This window comes from Mesoplodon mirus (genome assembly GCF_964341445.2).
Source record: "Mesoplodon mirus genome assembly, chromosome: 5".
In the NCBI taxonomy this organism is placed as follows: domain Eukaryota; kingdom Metazoa; phylum Chordata; class Mammalia; order Artiodactyla; family Ziphiidae; genus Mesoplodon; species Mesoplodon mirus.
The window spans coordinates 151967174-151985703 of record NC_138980.1 but is presented as its reverse complement, the minus strand read 5'-3'; the positions used below and the strand labels follow the sequence as shown (position 1 = coordinate 151985703).

The following is an 18530-nucleotide window of genomic DNA, read 5'->3' as shown; positions in this document are numbered from 1 at the left end:
AGAGTTAGGAATGATTTTTACTATATCATTATAACTGTAATGACTATAACGTAGAACACTGGTACCATAACTGTTCAAAATTCTGATGTTCTTTAACGTCTGGCGCATCACTCTAAGAATTGTATAATATAACAAAAATGGTAGATAAATTAATTCATTATTATTCAAAGTTGCTCCAGAAAGAGCTTAATCTAACTTGACATGTGTGTGGATAAGAGTGGCTGAGGGAAATGAGGAAAGGAGAACTGAGAAAGAACGGAAAAGGCAAGATAAAGGAAAAGATACACAAAATTCATGCAGGAGGACCCATCCATTTGCACAAGGTGAGTCATAAATTTGGTTATATTTCCAGCACGTTGAAAAAGACAACTAAATTTTAATGATTATTTGCATGTAAGAAAAGCTCACCTGATTCCCAAGAGAAACAAAATGATCCTTGAAACTGAGAATGAAGAGTTGTATCTCCCATGAGTTCTCATAAAGGGGACATTGTATTTTGTAACATCCTTTCAGTACATAAAGCAAGAATAACTTTGTTCTTTAGCATGCAAAAACAAAACTTTTCAGGAAGTCAATATGCTGTATGCTAGCTCTGTGGATTTTTACTGCTACTGCTCTGGAGGAAATCCTAAACTTTATATTTCTCAGGCAATCGTTACTAAATGTAATTTCTCTCACCTGACATTTTTATAACTAGTTTGTAGCAGTAAGCTTAAGAAACCAAAGTTCAGCTATTCTATTGAGGTAAAATGTAGAGCCATTTGTGTTAACATTCAAGTAAGCTGGAATGGAATTAATACACTTTCATGAAAGTTAAAGACTATGACAAAGTCAATATTGAAAGAGAGACCCAGCCTATCTCCTCTGCAGGGAGAAGGGCTGAAGGAAAATTCTTGGATTGAGCCAAGACATTCCTCAAGAAGTGATCTGGGGTCTGTTGATGCACAAACAAAAGGATAATCAAAGCCACAAGATTCTACTTAATATAGCATGGTCATAGTTACTTTAGTGTGGAAAATAAATATAAATAAAACCAAGTGCTTTACTTAGAAAATCTCAGTAATATATTTAAACAGCCTTTAATTTAGAGTGATGTAACTTCTTCCTGTTTCCTCCAAGAGAAACTCTTTGCAACATAAATACCTAGGTAATTGACTTAAATTGCTACAGAGAATTAAATATAAACCAGTTTAGTATGAGTGGGGAGAGGTTTTATCAATTCTTTACATAATTAAATAGGAGAGCCAATTATTTTAATATTAAGGTCATCCCTAGTGCTTGGACATGTCATATGCAGACAATAAAATGCTTCAAATTACCAAAGAATGAATTAGTGATTATAGATTGTTTAATTACCTCTTGGAAATGCCAGTTAACCAAAGGACTGCTTGCACTTATGAGGGCAAAATAACTTGGAGTCTATTTCAAGGTCAAATTAAGCTACATCTCAGGTCTCTTTAGAGATTTAAAAGCCATACAAAGTCAATAAAAACCATAATATTTTACTATTTTTTGAACTTCTCCTCCAAGAAGATAAATTTAAAAAGTCTTTCATGGTGGACTAACTACAGTTGCCTTCCTCTTAGGCAGAATATTGATACGAAAAGTCCAGGCTTTCAATTCATGACGAAAGAAACATACAGATATTTTAGATGGAATGCCCACCAATCTAAAAGTCTGGGGGTCAATAGTTGCCCTTAAAAATAGGATAAAACTATATTTTGCATCCAGCCAGTAAGACTGTGCCAACAGAGTTGATGAACGTTTTAGAATAGTTCTAGTAAATCCAGTAGTAAATCTTCAGCAGACACTTTATTGACTTGAGATTTTAAAAATCAGCTCTAGAATATGATGGACTATTATTAAGACCTCCTCAGAGAACAGTCTTAGATCCATACAAGGACAGTTGAACTTCCTTTGTAGAAATGAGAAGACAAGACACTTTAGGTGTCCATCTGAATGTAAACATCCACCTAAATCAATTTTTTTCTTGTTTCTTTGTTTTGGCCATCCAGCTTGTGGGATCTTAGTTCCCTGACCAGAGATTGAACCCAGGCCCTTGGCAGTGAAAGTGTGGAGTCCTAACCAACTGGACAGCCAGGGAGTTCTGAATCAATTCTTTTTTTATTTAAGATCTTCTGAAACAGATTTATTTCACTGAGTTCAAGATAATGAATTTAAATATTATTTAAATACGACAAAATAAAAGGGGTCTCTTCTGATTTTAATTTTATATATGGGCATGCTAATTTGAACAAATTTTTTCCTCTCTTTGTCCTAGTTTTGGGACAAAATATGTGAAGATTCTCACAGATGTGCTTGCATTATTTACAGCTGCGTAGATTTCCACAACCTAAAGGGAGAGTACATTACAATTTTCCAGTTTCTGAGTTTCTCTCTCACATAAGTGGAGTAGTTTTGGTGGTTTCACTCACTCTTTAAAGACAATAATGAAGAATGAAGGAACACAATTCTCTAATGACTAGTCCTATCAAAAATGTCAACATGTTGGACTTCCCTGGCAGTCCAGTGGTTAAGACTCTGCACTCCCATTGCCAGGGGCATGGGTTTGATCCCTGGTCGGGGAACTAAGATCCCGCATGCTGTGTAGTGTGGAAAAAAAAAAAAGTCAACATGTTTATAACTCAAGTTAATCAAAAGGAAGTAGGGGGCAATCAAAGATAAATTTGACCCGAGGGAAGAAAATTGTGAAACATAACAGGGAATATTGAAAGCTATAGAAGAAAGTAGGAAAAATACTTTCTAATAATATCAGGAACAAAATAGCAATAAAGGAAAACACATAGCCTTTATAGTTAGTTTGGGGAGAGAATGATTAGGCTAAGTAACATTGGCATTTATATTTTTATAATTATAATGTAGCTTTTTCCCCTTAGGAATAAGCACCAAGACTGTAAAGTCCCCAAAGGTTTATAAACGGAAGACTATTATAATCAAGACACAAAAAGGAAAGGATTTCCTGACCATGAGAATTGTTCACTCTTGGTCTTATTTTCTGAGAACTTATGAACTTCCCTTTCACAAAGGCCCTTGATAATTACAATTCTCCTGTGTTGGAAGTGGTGGTATGATGTCACCTGAAGGCAAGGGACAACTCGGGCAGAAGGAAGGGAACTAACAATTTCTGTGCAACTATTTTGCACCAATCTGTGCTATAGTCTCTATACAAGGCATCACATTAAATCCTCCAAATAAACATGGAGCCCTGGAGGATTCAGTGTTGCAGAAGTCAGAAAATATTACACATCTAATGAGGAGCAGAGACTCAGACTCAGCCCGGTTGGTCTGATGCCCCCTCTGTGCCTTTCTTCTACGCCATGCTTCTTTCAGGGATGGGATGGGAGTGCATTTGAATGCTCACATCTCTTTCAGATGAAGTTAACTGTTCATCTGAACCAGCAATTACATTTAGTAAGAAAATGACAACATCTTCTATTTGAAAATAAATATCTCTTACTTTTTGATTTATGAGCACTGGAGCATCATGTAAGGAAGAGGCCCAATTTACAAAGTCAGTCACATTAATCACCCTGGCTCCTTTGAGAAGCTTCTCTTTCAGTTCAGTTGCATATTTTCTTGTTCCTCCTCTTATGAATGAAATAACATCATCAATGAGGTTGTCATTCATGATGTTTTCTGAGAAGAGAAAGAAGATATAAGTGAAGCATGTATAGTTCTGTGACATCTGATAGGCATTTATTAACCCCCTTTCATAAGGTATAGTCTGGTACATTTATTGAATTTTACTTATAAATAGTACTTACGTAATTTTTTTCACCCCAAATCTCCAAGGGTAATTTTATTAGTAGTCAATTATAGATGTCAATCATCTTTTTAAAGGAAATATAAATGGTATGTTGCTTGAGATACATTAATAATTTAAAGTTAATCACCTAAGCACATGCACACATGGGAACACGATTCTTGATTGGATACATTTCTTGTTGCAGACTTAGCTTCATAATTATATTTTGTATAAGTTTGCTTTAAACTATTTTAATGTTATAAAAAACTTCAGAGTATAAAAAAGAATAAAGTAAAAAGCACAATTTCTTTCCACCCCAATTTTTACGTTATTTCTCCCTCAGCCTCTCCCACACTAAACTGCTTTTTAAAAGTTTTGGTGAATCATTTAGAGTTGTGAATTTTTTGAACTAAAAAGTAATTTCAAGGTGATTTTTGTCCATCCTTCCTTATTTTTATAGATGAGAAGACTGAGCCTCAGAGAGATGGAGTGACTAGCCCAAGATCACACAGTAAGCTTAATGGCCAAATTTTGAAATTATGACATTTGATGGCAAGGTCAGTTTTCTTTTCACTTCATCAGTAGTTTCCAAGCATGGCCACATGTTAGTGGCTGGTATGCTTTTAAAAATATTAGGTTTACCTCTCTTCTACTTCTCCACTATCAGCTGACTCTTTTTTTTTTTTTACATCTTTATTGGAGTATAATTGCTTTACAATGGTGTGTTAGTTTCTGCTTTATAACAAATTGAATCAGCTATACATATACATATATCCCCATATCTCTTCCCTCTTGCGTCTCCCTCCCACACTCCCTATCCCACCCCTCTAGGTGGACACAAAGCGCTGTGCTGATCTCCCTGTGCTCTGCATCAGCCGACTCTTTAAATCACTCTTTAAGTGAGTCTCAAGCATTTGTATTTCTGAGAATGCTCTCAAGTATTTCTGATTAGAGTAAAAATTGAGAACTCCAGCACTACCTCATGCTTATAAATCTGCTAATGATTAGCAACAGAAGTAATATTTATACCAAAAAATTATATTTTAAAAAACGTTATGCACTGATTTAATGTTAAGGATGGATTAGGTATTTTCTTTTTTTCACCCAGTTTTATTGAGATATAATCACGTACAATACGGTATAAGTTTAAGGTGTACAGCATGATGACTTGACATACATATATATTGCAAAATGATTATCACAATAAATTTAGTTAACATACATTACCTCATATAGTTACAAAAATTATTTTTTTCCTTGTGATGAGAACATTTAGGATCTATTCTCTTAGCAGCTTTCAAATACATCACACAGCAGTGTTAACTATAGTCATCAGGTTGTACATTACATCTCCAGTACTTATTTATCTTATAACTGGAAGCTTGTACTTTTGACCAATTGGGTGAAGGTGAATTAGGGATTTTGAGTCACGTGGAAGATTGAGTTAAGGAGATGGCTTTGGCCTTCTCCTTTCTTGATGGACACAGACAGCACTGCCACTAGGCCATTTGAAGCTTTGTTAAAATTAGGGGAAAAAAAGAAAACTTTCCTCAAGATATTTTTCTACCATTGCCATGATAAAAATACAAATCTGCAATGACCACAGTGTGAATGGCTGTATTCCCCAGAGCTGTGCAGTTCATGATCTGCACAATACTGATACCATTGAATACATATCCCCAGGTTACTTGTGTTTATAATGGTTTGGGAACCACTGTAAAGATAAAATTGCTTTTGAGAATTCCCTGGCAGTCCAGTGTTTAGTACTCTGTGCTTTTACTACTGAGGGCCTGGGATCAGTTCCTGGCCAGTGAACTAAGATCCCACAACCTGGTGGCTTGGCAAAAAAAGAAAAAAAAAAAAGATAAAATAGTTTTTAAGCACTTTCAGTTTGTTGTTGTTGTTGTTATTGTTTATAAAGAGGGGAGACAATAAAGAAGGCTCATAGTGACAGGGTAGTGCTCATTGACCTTTCCTCCTTCTTTTTACCCTAGTAAGTTAGGCCATACTTACCAATTTTACCATCACCCCTCTTTGAGCATTTGTCTGAATTAATTTTTCCTGTAAATTCAAGTGCAGCATTCAGAGATAAATCCAGATTAAACCCGAGGCATCTCTGTATATCCCTTAGTTCAACACCTGTTTAATATATTTAGTTAGAAATTATTAGATTATGTCTATCAACATCATAAACAAATTCCAATTTTGCTATTTTGTAAGAAACATACTTACTTGGATTCCTAGACATTATTACTGAACTCAAATGCAAGGTTATATCTCCCTTGCTTTGCCTTCATATTAGAATCTAGTGGTCTCCTTTGACTTTGCTTGTCAACTTAATGGTAAAGGACCTATAAATTTACCCCTTTTTAAAAGGGACATGAGTCAGACAACGGTGGTTATATTCCATCCTTTATCTCTAATACCATAAAAGGGAGACAATGTCTAACATATATTGAATGATTATATGCCCAGCATCATTCTAAGCATCTTGTGTAAATCAACTAATTTAATCCTCTCATTGACTTTCTGAGATAAGTTTTATTATTATCCTCATTTTACAGATGAGCATAAGGAATAACAAAGCAGTTAAGGAACCTGCTGATGGTACTCAATTAGTAATTAGCCAAGTAGGTATTAGAAACAAGAGCTGTCTGGCTATTAAGCACTTCTCTGTATCAACTTCATAATTTGGTCACGGGATGCATCAACATCTCCTGATCCTCTTTGGAAGACTCAGTTCATCATTGAGGTAGGTAGTTTGTCACTTTGGGCATATGGTTTAAATATATGACACTTTATTCTGGTCCTACTAATGCTATTTAGTAAACATTGGTCTTGGGAGATGACTCATTGTGTTGTGTGGTTGCTCCAGTTATAACGAAGAAAAATCCCAATATTTACTCAAGTATATAATTTATTGTCTAATCTCCTGATTTAAAAGAGGAAATTACTTCTTCATTTTAAGAGTAACTTCCCAGGCCTGAGCTCATTGATCATATCAGTTTTTGCTCTTATTTATCATTTCAGATCACACACACACATACACACACACACGTATACAAACACGTGGTTGTTTGTCCTGGAAGCCAAAATGCTTTACGAAAATGGAAAGGGAGAAGTTAAGTTAATCCCAGGATCCCATGGTGAGATTTAGAAGTAGAGATCTGAGGCATTTAGTCATTCATTCATTCAATGAGTATCTTTTGTGTACCCACAATTACTGAGAACTTAAGAAATACACAGTGGAATTTCCCATGGTAAAGCAGGAGGGAGGATAAAAATGGAAGATAATGCTAGAAATTCAGAATACTAGATTTCCAACCTTAACCTTAGAGGCATGAGAATTCTGATTCGAAGATGAGGATGAAAATACCTAAGTGACTCCCTAAAGCTTAGATTCTCTACCTCAGCTGTGGACCTCTCCACAACCAGACAGAGTCTGGATGCCACAAACTGAGGTGGAGGACGTGGCTTGAACCTTGGCTGTGGCAAAGCAGAGAAGTGAGAAGAATGACTTCCTCTTCAAAGACCCAGAGTCCACCTAATGACCTTTGTCTACTAAGGCCAGAAGGTAAGTAGATATAAGTAGGTAGCTCTGAGTTGTCCAAGATGAAAGATTTCAGCCCATGGAGTTTTTTCACCAAAGCAACTCTTAGCCTGAAGAGTTCTTTGTGTTTTGATCACCTTGCTGAGCCTTTCTCTTCTGATTTTCAAGTTACTTAAGACACATTTCTCTTGTGCCCCTCCCCCACGTGATATCTATCAATATAGCCTACTGGGCAGGGCTCCTAGAGACCCCATTATGCCATCTCACTGGAATAACCTTGTGAGGCAGTATAAACCAAGAAACCTCATACTCCACTCCCCCTGGAAATGCATCTACCGGCCCAAGACTAGACTGAGGCATCAAGAGCAACTGGTTCTGGCCATTCATATTTGTTTCATCCATAAAGGGTTTATCCACTGTGGGGACAGTGTCAGGCTTTAAGATCAGAGCTGAATCCCATTTTTGCTTGACACAGCCAGAGGCTAAGGAGAAAGAGCCATGGAAGTGCTTTTGGCAACACTTCCTTCCCTAAGAGACACAACCCAAATCTTTGAGGGCAGAGAGAGGAGATATGCTGGCATCTTTCACCTCTTTAAAGAGTGCTGTAACTAAGCCTTAATTACTCACAAAATAAATATTAAAACTTATTAACATAGAAACTTGGCATCTAGTTTATTCTTAAAAGGCTTTGAGGAAGTCTTTAGGTCAGGATGTTAATTATGTAGCACATAGCCCTATTCTGTGCATATGGCAGACACTGGTGATCAATCATAGACTCTTTTCCATGATTCAAGTGTGGTCAGAAACCTATTTATGGACCCAATTCAACTACCACCCCATAGTTAGAATTGTCATCATATGAGGTAAAATGAATTTTCCACTCTTGCTTTAGACTTACATGCTGTTAACATTGTTTCTTCCTTCCTCTCTTAGAGAAAATTTAAAACATTTCCTTTCCAATTCTGAAGAATACTTTGGAAGATAATTGGCATACATATAATTGAACCAGTCTATGGATTAAGCAAGAGGTTATGTAAATGACGTCTTTTGTACTTTTCACCTTTTAAATAGTATTTCACTAAAAGCAACACCACCAAATAATATTATATTGCAATATGATTTTGTGCATTTCTCAGTAGTGTTGCTGAGTAGTACAGGGCCAAGTCATCTTGTCTGAGGTGGAAGTCAATTTGCTGTTTGATAGGATTTTAGAGGCCAAAGGGCAGGGAGAGAGTTCTCTCAAAGAAGCAGGTTACAAAACTCTACTCTAAGGCCTTTAACCATTGGAATAGGATAACACTAGAAATAGTGGATAGTTACAACAATGTTGGAAGTTAGAACTCTATTTCTAGGTATACCTGTCTGGTTCATGGAAGCTTTATCCAAAACATATATTAGTTCATAGAGTCCTCCTAGAGACCCAGAGCTACTGTAGTGGGTTCCATATGTTTCCAAAAATGCAAAATATTCCCCCTTTTCATAGGTAGCTGGTAGAGCTTTTATAGAATCCAAGAAAGTTGTTGTCAGCATGACGTCCCGAGTTCTCATCACAAATCTTCCCAGGTGAATGACTCCTTTTACATGCAGCAATATTTTTTCCTTTGTTGTAGAGCAGAAGAAAAGAAATATGAGTTTTATTGCCATTATTTTGAATTCAAAAATCACAAAATTTAGAATTTCCATAGTCAATACGTTTTTAGCAGTGACCGCAAGATATCACTTTAACCCACTTGGAATGACAAACTTAAAATCCTATCAAAACTGTTGATGAAGATGTGCAGAAACTGGAACTCTCTCACATTGCTGGTGGAGGGGTAAAATGGTACAACCACTCTGGAGAACTGTTTGGCAGTTTCTTGTAAAAGTCAACACACATCTACCCCAATGGCCAGCAACTTCACTTCTACATAAGATCAGTAAAAAAAGTAGTTCACAAAAAGACCTGTATGAGACTTTTATAGTGGCTTTGGTCAGAATAGCTTAAAATTGAAAATGACAAATGTCCACTGACAGGGGAATTAATAGACAAATTGTAGTCTATTCACACAAAGGAATACTAGTTAGCAATAAAAGGGAACAAACTACTGATACAGGCAACAATATAAATAAATCTCAAAAATATTATACTGAGCAAAAAAGTCAGGCACCAAAGAGTATATACTGTATGATTCTATTTATATGAAGTTGTAGAACAGGTGAAACTAAGCTGTGGTCAGAGAAATCTGGTCAGTAGTTGCCTCTCAGGCAGTAGGGAATTGATGCAAAGGGCATGAAGGAATTTTCTTGAGGCGATGGAAATATTCTACATCTTGTTTAAGGAGGTGGTTACAAAGGTGGATACAATAGTCAAAACTTATCATGGAACTAAATGTGCAAAATATTTTCATTTTATTGTATGTAAATTACACCTCCCTAAATTGACTTAAAAATGTTAACAATGGAAGGAAATGTAGACGTTATATGTGAAGCCTAATTTTATTTTACACATGAGGAAATTCTGATACAAAGGTATCAAATTATTTTCCCCAAATCACACTGAGTCTGTGGCAGAGATTTGTCCCAAAAATCTAGGTCTCAGGTCTCTCTGTGCCTTCTACTAAGTCCTCTCAGTTTTTGATAACAGGAGGGACAGATAATATTCTAAGCTGTGGCTTTCAAGCCAATCTAAACACCTCAGCAGTTAATGTTCCCAGGGATGATGGCTTAAATTTCCAAAGGAAAACTGAGGCAGTCACAAAGAACTATGTGATTTAATGCTATAGACTGTGCTGGCCAAAACTAAACTACAACTGACATCCATGATTTTGTGGAAGGTTCTTTTGAAGTTCTCCTGCTGTAGTTGTGGTTAGCACGTGTTGATTGCATAGGAGTTTAATACTTTATTATTTTTTTAAAGGTACATCTTGGTGTATACAAACATCACACCAAACTTTTTATGTTTCAGAAGCACAATTGTTCACACTGCATGACTTAACTTCAGGTGATATTGGGTGATTCAGTATCTAACAAAAATCTTAAAGAAACTTACTCCATATATATATGTTCTCCACCTGATGACTTGCATAATAATTTTTAATGCAACCTCAAAGATGCACAAAACATATTTGGATTCCCTCTCGTTTTTGCTAAAATTAGGTGTATCTTGTCAGAAAGACATTATGTTCTTTGACTCAACTTATTTATTCCCATCCAGATATACTCTTGTTTCTTCCATCTTAAAGGAATAAAGATAATCTCTTGGCCTTACTTGTTCAGCCATTTGCCTCTCATTTCTTTGCCCTCATTAGAAACAAAATTCCTTTAAAGAGTTTTCTGTACTGGCTGTTTCCAATTCCTCTCTTCCCAGTTTCTCTTAAATTTAACCCAGTCATGCTGCTGCCCTCACTACTCCAACAAAACTTCTCTTTTGTTCAAAACCTCTTCTGAAGGTCACCAATGACCTTCACAATGCTAGAGCCAGTGCTTCTTAGTCCTCATCTTTCACATATTAGCACATTTGACACAGTTCATCACTCTTTTCTCTTTGATAGAATTTATTTATTTTTTGTTATCTAGGGTAGTTCTTCTCAAATGTACAGTGTGAACAAATCACCTAGAGAATCTTGTTAAAACACAATTCTAATTCAGTAAGTCTGGGGTAGGGTCTGAGATCCTAACTTCCCAGTGATGTTGTTGCTGCTGGCCCATGGACCGCACTTTGAGTAGCAAGGTTCTACAGCATTACACTGGCCACATCTCGCTTTCCTTCACTCCTCTTTCTTCAGACCTCTTTCTATTGAAGTTCCCTGAGTTTAGTCTTTGAGCTTCTCTTTTCTATCCACACTAACTTCATTAGTGGTCTCATCAAAGCCTATGACTTTAAGCACCATCTATATATTAACAACTCTGAAACTTAGAGCTTAATCCCAGACCTCCTTCCTAAATTCCAGACTCATAATATCAACTTCCTATTTGACATATCCAGTGGAATGTAGACATCTCAAACTTAATCTAACTAAAACTTAACTACTTGTCTTCTTCTCCAAACCTGCTCTACCTGAAATTTTCTCCATCTCAGTTGATAGCAACTCCATCCTTCCGGTTGCTCAGGCCAAAAACTTTGTCATTTGTAGAGTCATGTTTGACTCTACAACTGTCCTTTCTGAACTGTCATCATCTCTCACCTGGATTCTTGCAATAGTTTTAACAAACCTTCTTCCTTTTGCTCTTAACTTTCATGATCTTTTCTCAACAGTACCCAGAGTAATCATTGAAGATATGTTAGAATATGTCAACCTTCTATTCAAAACATTCCAATGGTCCCTCATGTCACTCACTGAAAAAACCAAACTGTTAGAACAGGCTGTGAGGCCCTTTATGATCTGATTCAAGGTAACCTCTCTAACTTTTTCTCCTTCTTTTCAGTTTGGCCCAATGGGCAGGTATGTTCCCATCTTAGGGACTTGTCTTTAATAGATCCTTCTGCCAGATATAGCACCCCAAATATAACTATTTGACTATTTCCTCTCCTTCAAATCTTTATTCAGAGCTCATCTCCTCAGTGAAGCCTACCTTAAGCTTCTCTTTTAATACTGCCATCTGCCCAGGAGTCCTGATTGCCATTATGCTACTCTACATTTCATTTTATTCTATAGCACCTATCATTTTCTAAATACTATATAGCTTCCTTTTTTACTGTTATGTTTGTTTCTGTCTATCTCTCCCTGCTAAACTTTCAGCTCCATGAGAAGAATCTTTATGACTTTGGTTCACAAATGTATTCTAAGCACATGGAACAGTGCCTGGCCACATAGTAAGTCCACAATTAAATATTTGTTGAATGACTTAAAAGATTTTCAAACTGCACCCTTTGGGTGAGTGTGCAGGTGGATATGGAAGCAAAGTATTGATCGACCCATTATACAATTAGGCATAGTATAAGTACTAAGAGTGAATGAGTATTATTTTTTTAAGTGGAAGAAGGGTATCTAAATAGGTGACTGTGATATCAGAAAAGAAAGAGTAAGCATTTTATCAGCATCATACTGACTACAGAAAGTATATTCTATATTTATTCCAAAGGCGATGAAACAAACTTCTAAATCTGGCTTAAATATTAAAAAACAAACACGTTTTCAAAGTCTCAAATTAAAGGTATGATTACAAAGTAAGCAGACCAATTTCATATGCAATGTGTACAATTTCATGGCATCGTTACTTGAGAAATACACTTTACAGTTAAGTAAATAGCCACCATTCTAAGACATTACAGTGAATTACCAAAATTCCTTAGTATGATTTTTCATTGTACTTCTGAAGAGAATATAAATTAAACAGTCTATCACCGCAATCTCAGTCAAAAAGCATGCTCTGAATTCCCTTTTTTCTTTGGCTGTGCCACACGGCATGTGGGATCTTAGTTCCCTGGTGAGGGATCAAACCCGTGCCCTCTGCAATGGAAGCACGAAGTCTTAACCACTGGACCACCAGGGAAGTCCTAAAGAGTATGCTCTGAACTCTTAATATGCTTGTTCTGTTGACAGCCACAAACATCTCACCCACTTATTTCTGCTATCCTGAAGAGATTTTTCTCCAGTTAGCATTCTTCTTCTGGGCCTTCAAAGTACCTACACATTTGAGGATTTGTTGAGTATTATTTTTCTTTCTCTTATGCACTCTATCTGCTCTAAATGATTAAACTTAAAAGAGGAGTTTTGGTTAGTTTGAAAAATATTCCATTATATTCTCTATATTAAATGTTTGGTCTTACCTTCTTTGAAGAATATGACAACAACAGTTTGTAAGTTTCATTTTTGGAATATGTAAATCGAAAGGTACCGTGGGCATTTAAATGACTTGAAATGCTTTTTCTGTCAGAAGGTTTTGAAACTTTTTTTTCCAACCGTCCAATTGCTTCAGAAGGTGTGTATTTTATAGTTAAATCTGCATTAAAATTTGATTTCTTCTCTTGGATGATACTTCTGAATACTTGCATCTGTCCATCATAATATTCAGTTCTGAAATTTTTGTCAGCTTTGGTCTAAAAGAGAATAGCAAAGTGTTTTTGAAAACAACATACAAAAAAACCACCCAAAATAAAAATAAAAAATCAGGCAACTTATTTGAAAGGGAGTAGAACAAAGAAGTTGAGCCAAGGCAAGAAAGTGAGACTGCTAGGGTTCAAATACAGATCTGATGACTTTGAGAACATTAAACGATAACCTCTCTGTGCCCAGTCTGATTCCTAGTGTGTAAAATAGGGATACTCACCATACCTGGCCCAAAGGTTGTTATAAGGAGTCAATGAAATAAAGCATATGAAGGACTTAGAACATAGCAAGCTTTCAAGAGCTTATTAATAATTAAAAAAGCAAGTTGCATAACAGATCAGATGCACAATATACTCCCATCTGTGTAGAAAAGGAAGGAAAGAAATGATAAAGCTAAGCTTTCCTGAAGACTTATGGACCAGGCACTGTTTTGAGCTTTTTTTTTTTTTTTTTTTTTTTTTTGCAGTACGCGGGCCCCTCACTGTTGTGGCCTCTCCCGTCGCAGAGCGCAGGCTCCGGATGTGCAGGCTCAGTGGCCATGGCTCACAGGCCTAGCCGCTCCGCGGCATGTGGGATCTTCCTGGACCGGGACACAGGTTTGTGTCCCCTGCATCGGCAGGTGGACTCTCAACCACTGCGCCACCAGGGAAGCCCTGTTTTAAGCATTTTATACATGTTAATTAATATAAGTAGAAAGGCCAGGACTTGAGCCCTGAACTGCCTCTTAACGTTTACACTCTACTGCCTATTAAAAAAAAAAAAAAGCCTTTACGTGCATAGAAAATTGCTGGAAAAATAGACAAATCATGGAGTGATTGCCCTGGGTAAGGGGAACTGTGAGTAAATGGATATCTGGAGTGGCAACAGGCTTGCTTTTTCTTGCATCATCTTTTATGTGGCTTGGATTTTATTTATTTATTTACCACATTCATTTTTTTGCGTAAAAAAAACTAAGTAACCTAGTTAAAAATTAAAACTTTCCATTAAAACAAATGAACTTATTTACAAAACAGAAACAGACTCACAGACATAGAAAACAAACTTATAGTTACCAAAAGGGAAAGGTGGGGGGAGGGATAAATTAGGAGCTTGGGATTAACAGATACACACTACTATACGTAAAATAGATCATCAACGAGGTATTACTGTATAGCATGGGGAACTATATTTAATATCTTGTAATAACCTATAATGGAAAAGAATTGAAAAAGAATAAAACTGAATCACCTTCCTGTATACCAGAAACTGACACAACATTGTAAATCAGCTATACTTCAATAAAACAAAGAAACAAATGAAAACTTTCTTTGCCAACTTGGTTATTGTCAGGCCTCAACGGGAGGGCTGTTAATCTCAACAAACTCTCTTTCCAGAGGTCCTCTGTAACAGGCTGCAACTCTTGTCTGGAAGGAGACACTCATCTCTTCAGTCAGTGGCACAGACTGGACTCAGTAGCATGCCTTGGGTGACTGTTCTGCACGAGGAATGCTGTGGTTTGAATGTTTATGTCTCCCCTTAAATCCATATGTTAAAATCCTAATGCCCAATGGGATGGCATTAGGAGATGGGGCCTTTGGGAGGAGCCTTCTTGAAGAGATTCGTGCTTTTATAAAAGTGACCCCACAGAGCTCCCTAATCCCTGCCAACCATGTGAGGATACAACGAGAAGTCTGTAACCCAGAAGAGGGCCCTCACCCAACCCTGCTAGTGCTCTGATCTGAGATGTCCAGCCTCCAGACTGTGAGCAATAAATTTCGGTTGTCTTTAAGCTACCTGGTCTCTGGTATTTCGTTATAGCAACCCAAACAGACTAAGACAAGAAACCTAAAGTCACCATCTAACGGGAAAGACTAAAACATATATAATTTTCGTTAAAGAAAGGTGTACTGGGAAAAATGCTCAATGCAAAGGGAAGAGTAGCCTAACCGTGTCACTTCCCTGTTTAAAATCTTTCCACCTTCCCACTGTCTTTAAGATAAAGTCTAAACTAGACTTATTCCAAGTTAATCTCTCCTTGACTGTACTCCAGCCCTCTGGCCTCCTTTCTATTTCCACAGCCTATGCTTCTTCCCACTACAGGGCTCTCTTATGCTGCGTTTACTTTCTGGAATGTTCCTTAATCCCCCAGCCTCCCCCAGCCTCCCATAACACAGACATTATACACACTCACACACACATACTATATATCCCTGGCCTGGTGGATCCCTACTTCTATTTCAAGTTTCAGCTTAACCATCACTTCTTTAGGGAGACCTTTACTGATCCCACAGACTAACAAATCTGTTTCCTATAAGCTCTCATGGCTCTTCTTTTAAAATAAAACAAAATGAAAAATGCTTCCCTTTTATAATGGCTTATTTAATAGACCTTCAGATGGTAAACTCCAAGAAGTCACGGACCACATCCATCTTACCCACATGCCTTCATAGCCTCACCACTTAGTAAAGTGCCTGGCAAAAAGTAGATTATAATAAAGATGTATTAAATTTAATATGCAGATCCAATATAGCTAACAATATAGCTAACAATAGCTAACACTCATATGTATTGAGTGCTTACTCTGTGCCAGCAGCTGTTCAAAGTGTTTTATGTAGAATAAATATTTAACTTCCTACCTTTAAGGTAATTTCTATAATTATCCCCATTGTACAGATAAGAAAATATAGGTTAAAAAATTTGTCCAAGATCATACAATCATACAGCTAGTAAGTGGCCCAGCCAGCAATGAAACCCAGGAATTCTGATTCCAGGGTGGAGCTGTTCATTCTTATGCTATACTGCCAAAGAGGGCTTGACAAGTTCTGAGTGGTAAAATGAAGAAAGAATTCATGGAAAATGTTGCCCTGAACATGGCCTTGGGGAAAAAAAAAAAAAAAAAAAAAAAATATATATATATATATATATATATATATAAAGGTGATTCAGTTTGCTGTACACCAGAAACTAACACAACATTGTAAATCAACTATACTTTAATTTAAAAAAAAGAAAGAAAAACGAATAAGATTTCTATTGCTTTGAAAGCTAAGACTAGTAGAAGCAAATGAAGACAATTCCACTCAGTCTTCCATGATGAGAAGTACCAAAGCTGAGCAAAATGGCACCAGGAAACCACCTCTCTCTCACTCTTCTAGAAGGCTAAGGTCTTCTTAGCTCACTGGCTTCTAATTGGTTGCAGGATAGGAGTGGAATAATTTGTAGGCTCTTGCACTTATACCTGAACTGGTTAGAAAAGAACTGGTACTGGGCAGGGATCAACTTAGCAGTGTGAAGGATTGCTTGCAGGTATAAGGGAATGTTGGTCAGGGTGTCAATTAGAACGTTGTTGAATGGTCCTCTTTCACTAATGCTAGGATGGTAGTTGTGAGTAGAGTCTGAAACCGTGAGGGTGGGGTCACTCCAGGAAACCTAAAGACAAGAGCTGGATTGAAAAGCCAAAAATCCATCCATCAAAAAGAAGTCTGAGCTCAACGATAGGCATTCAGAGGTGGATAAATATGTAGAATCGTTTTGAAGAGAAGAGCAAAAGTCTTTGAAGAGAGGTCAAGGAGCAAGATTATAGAAAGTAGGAAGACACATGGATGGAAACAAGTTTCTTCATGAGAACCAAATAAACAGATGTTGGAGAAGCAGAAATTAGAGAGAGGGGCAAGGGTGCTTACATCTTCCAGAAGGCCAGGCATATTGTAGGGGTTAGTGAAATCTATCCTGTTTAAAGATTTATCAGTTAATGCTTCTTGAAAAGAAATAAACATTAATCTGGCACTGGGAGTGGAGGAGATAGAACACCTCAACACACATTCCAAAGTTCAAATTGAGGACGCTTGGAGAGCAAGTGGGAATAAAAGGTAAAGAGAACTGTTAAAGATGCCACTAAGATTTTGTATGTACAAATAAAGGATAAAACCATATACTATTTACTATTATTATTAAAGCCATCTCTTACTAATTGAGAGAAGGAACCAGGAAAGAGCAGATTGCCTGCAACCTTATGAGTCATCCTCAGCTAAAGTACCTAGCCAAGCCACACCCACATTCCTAAACTTTTAGCCGTTAAATTTTGGGGTAATTTGAAATTTAGCGATAGATAATGAATACAATTATCTTCAAAAGATCATCTTCTCTGCCTAGATCTTCAATATTGGTGTGTTCTAGGACTCCATTCTCTATGTTCTTTTCTTTCTCATTGTACACCTCCTGGATGATCTCAAGCACTATCAAGACTTCAGTGATCCTCTCTCTGCTGATGGTATTTAAATCTCTGCCTCCAATTCAGGCTCCATCCTCACATTCATATAATCTACTCTTGGCAAGATAACTCCAACCAGATGTCAATCATCTTCTTCTTGGATTTAACTCTTCTTTTGGTAGATCCCCCCACTCCCCCTTCCAACACACACACACACACACACACACATCACACACACCCCCCCACACACACACACTTCTCAGGTCTTCTTTGATGGCCCATCATCCACTGGGGGTCTCCATATTTTTCATCTATTGTGAGTTTATTTTGTGTTAGACACTCTTCTAAGCACTTTGCACTTATTAACACATTTAACCTTTCCAAATTCCTACGAAGTATGTCCTGTTATTATACCACTTTATGATAAGAAACTGAGATTCAGGAAAGATAAATAAGTTGCCTGGAGTCACATGGATGGTAAGTGAAGGCACTTGTCAGAATTCAAATCCAGGGAATTTAATTCAGAACTGGGCACTTGACCATATGCTCCACTATCTCCAATTCTGTACTGAACTCTTAGTTCTCAAAACTGAGCTGGATTTCATCTCTTCCTCTCAGCCTCTACTATTATAGACACAGTTCAGTTTTTCATCATCTTCTTCTTGGACCATAAAATAGCCTCCTTCTGTTATTATCTCTGGTATTGTCTCCTTAAAATTCATCTCCACAGGGACATCCCTCGTGGTGCAGTGGTTAAGAATCTGCCTGCCGATGAAGGGGGCATAGGTTCGAGCCCTGGTCCGGGAAGATCCCACATGCCACGGAGCAACTAGGTCCATGCTCCACAACTAATGAGCCTGCGTTCTAGAGCTTGCAAGCCACAACTACTGAGCCCACGTGCCACAACTACTGAAGCCCGGGAGCCTAGAGCCTGTGCTCCACAACAAGAGAAGCCACCACAATGAGAAGCGCACACACAGCAATGAAGAGTAGCCC

The 18530-nt window shown here is 37.3% G+C and overlaps 1 protein-coding gene across 1 annotated transcript in view; it reads right to left on the bottom strand.

Moving 5' to 3' along the window:
* The window catches only part of C9 (complement C9), a 51916-nt gene that overhangs the window by 8059 nt on the left and 25327 nt on the right, over positions 1 to 18530 (bottom strand). Inside the window, exons 6-9 of the mRNA XM_082621956.1 lie at positions 13066 to 13335; positions 8675 to 8915; positions 5780 to 5905; positions 3479 to 3657 (exon numbers count right to left, since the gene is read on the bottom strand). Coding sequence (XP_082478082.1) covers positions 3479 to 3657; positions 5780 to 5905; positions 8675 to 8915; positions 13066 to 13335 — 816 coding nt within the window. The remainder of the gene's footprint in view (positions 1 to 3478; positions 3658 to 5779; positions 5906 to 8674; positions 8916 to 13065; positions 13336 to 18530) is intronic.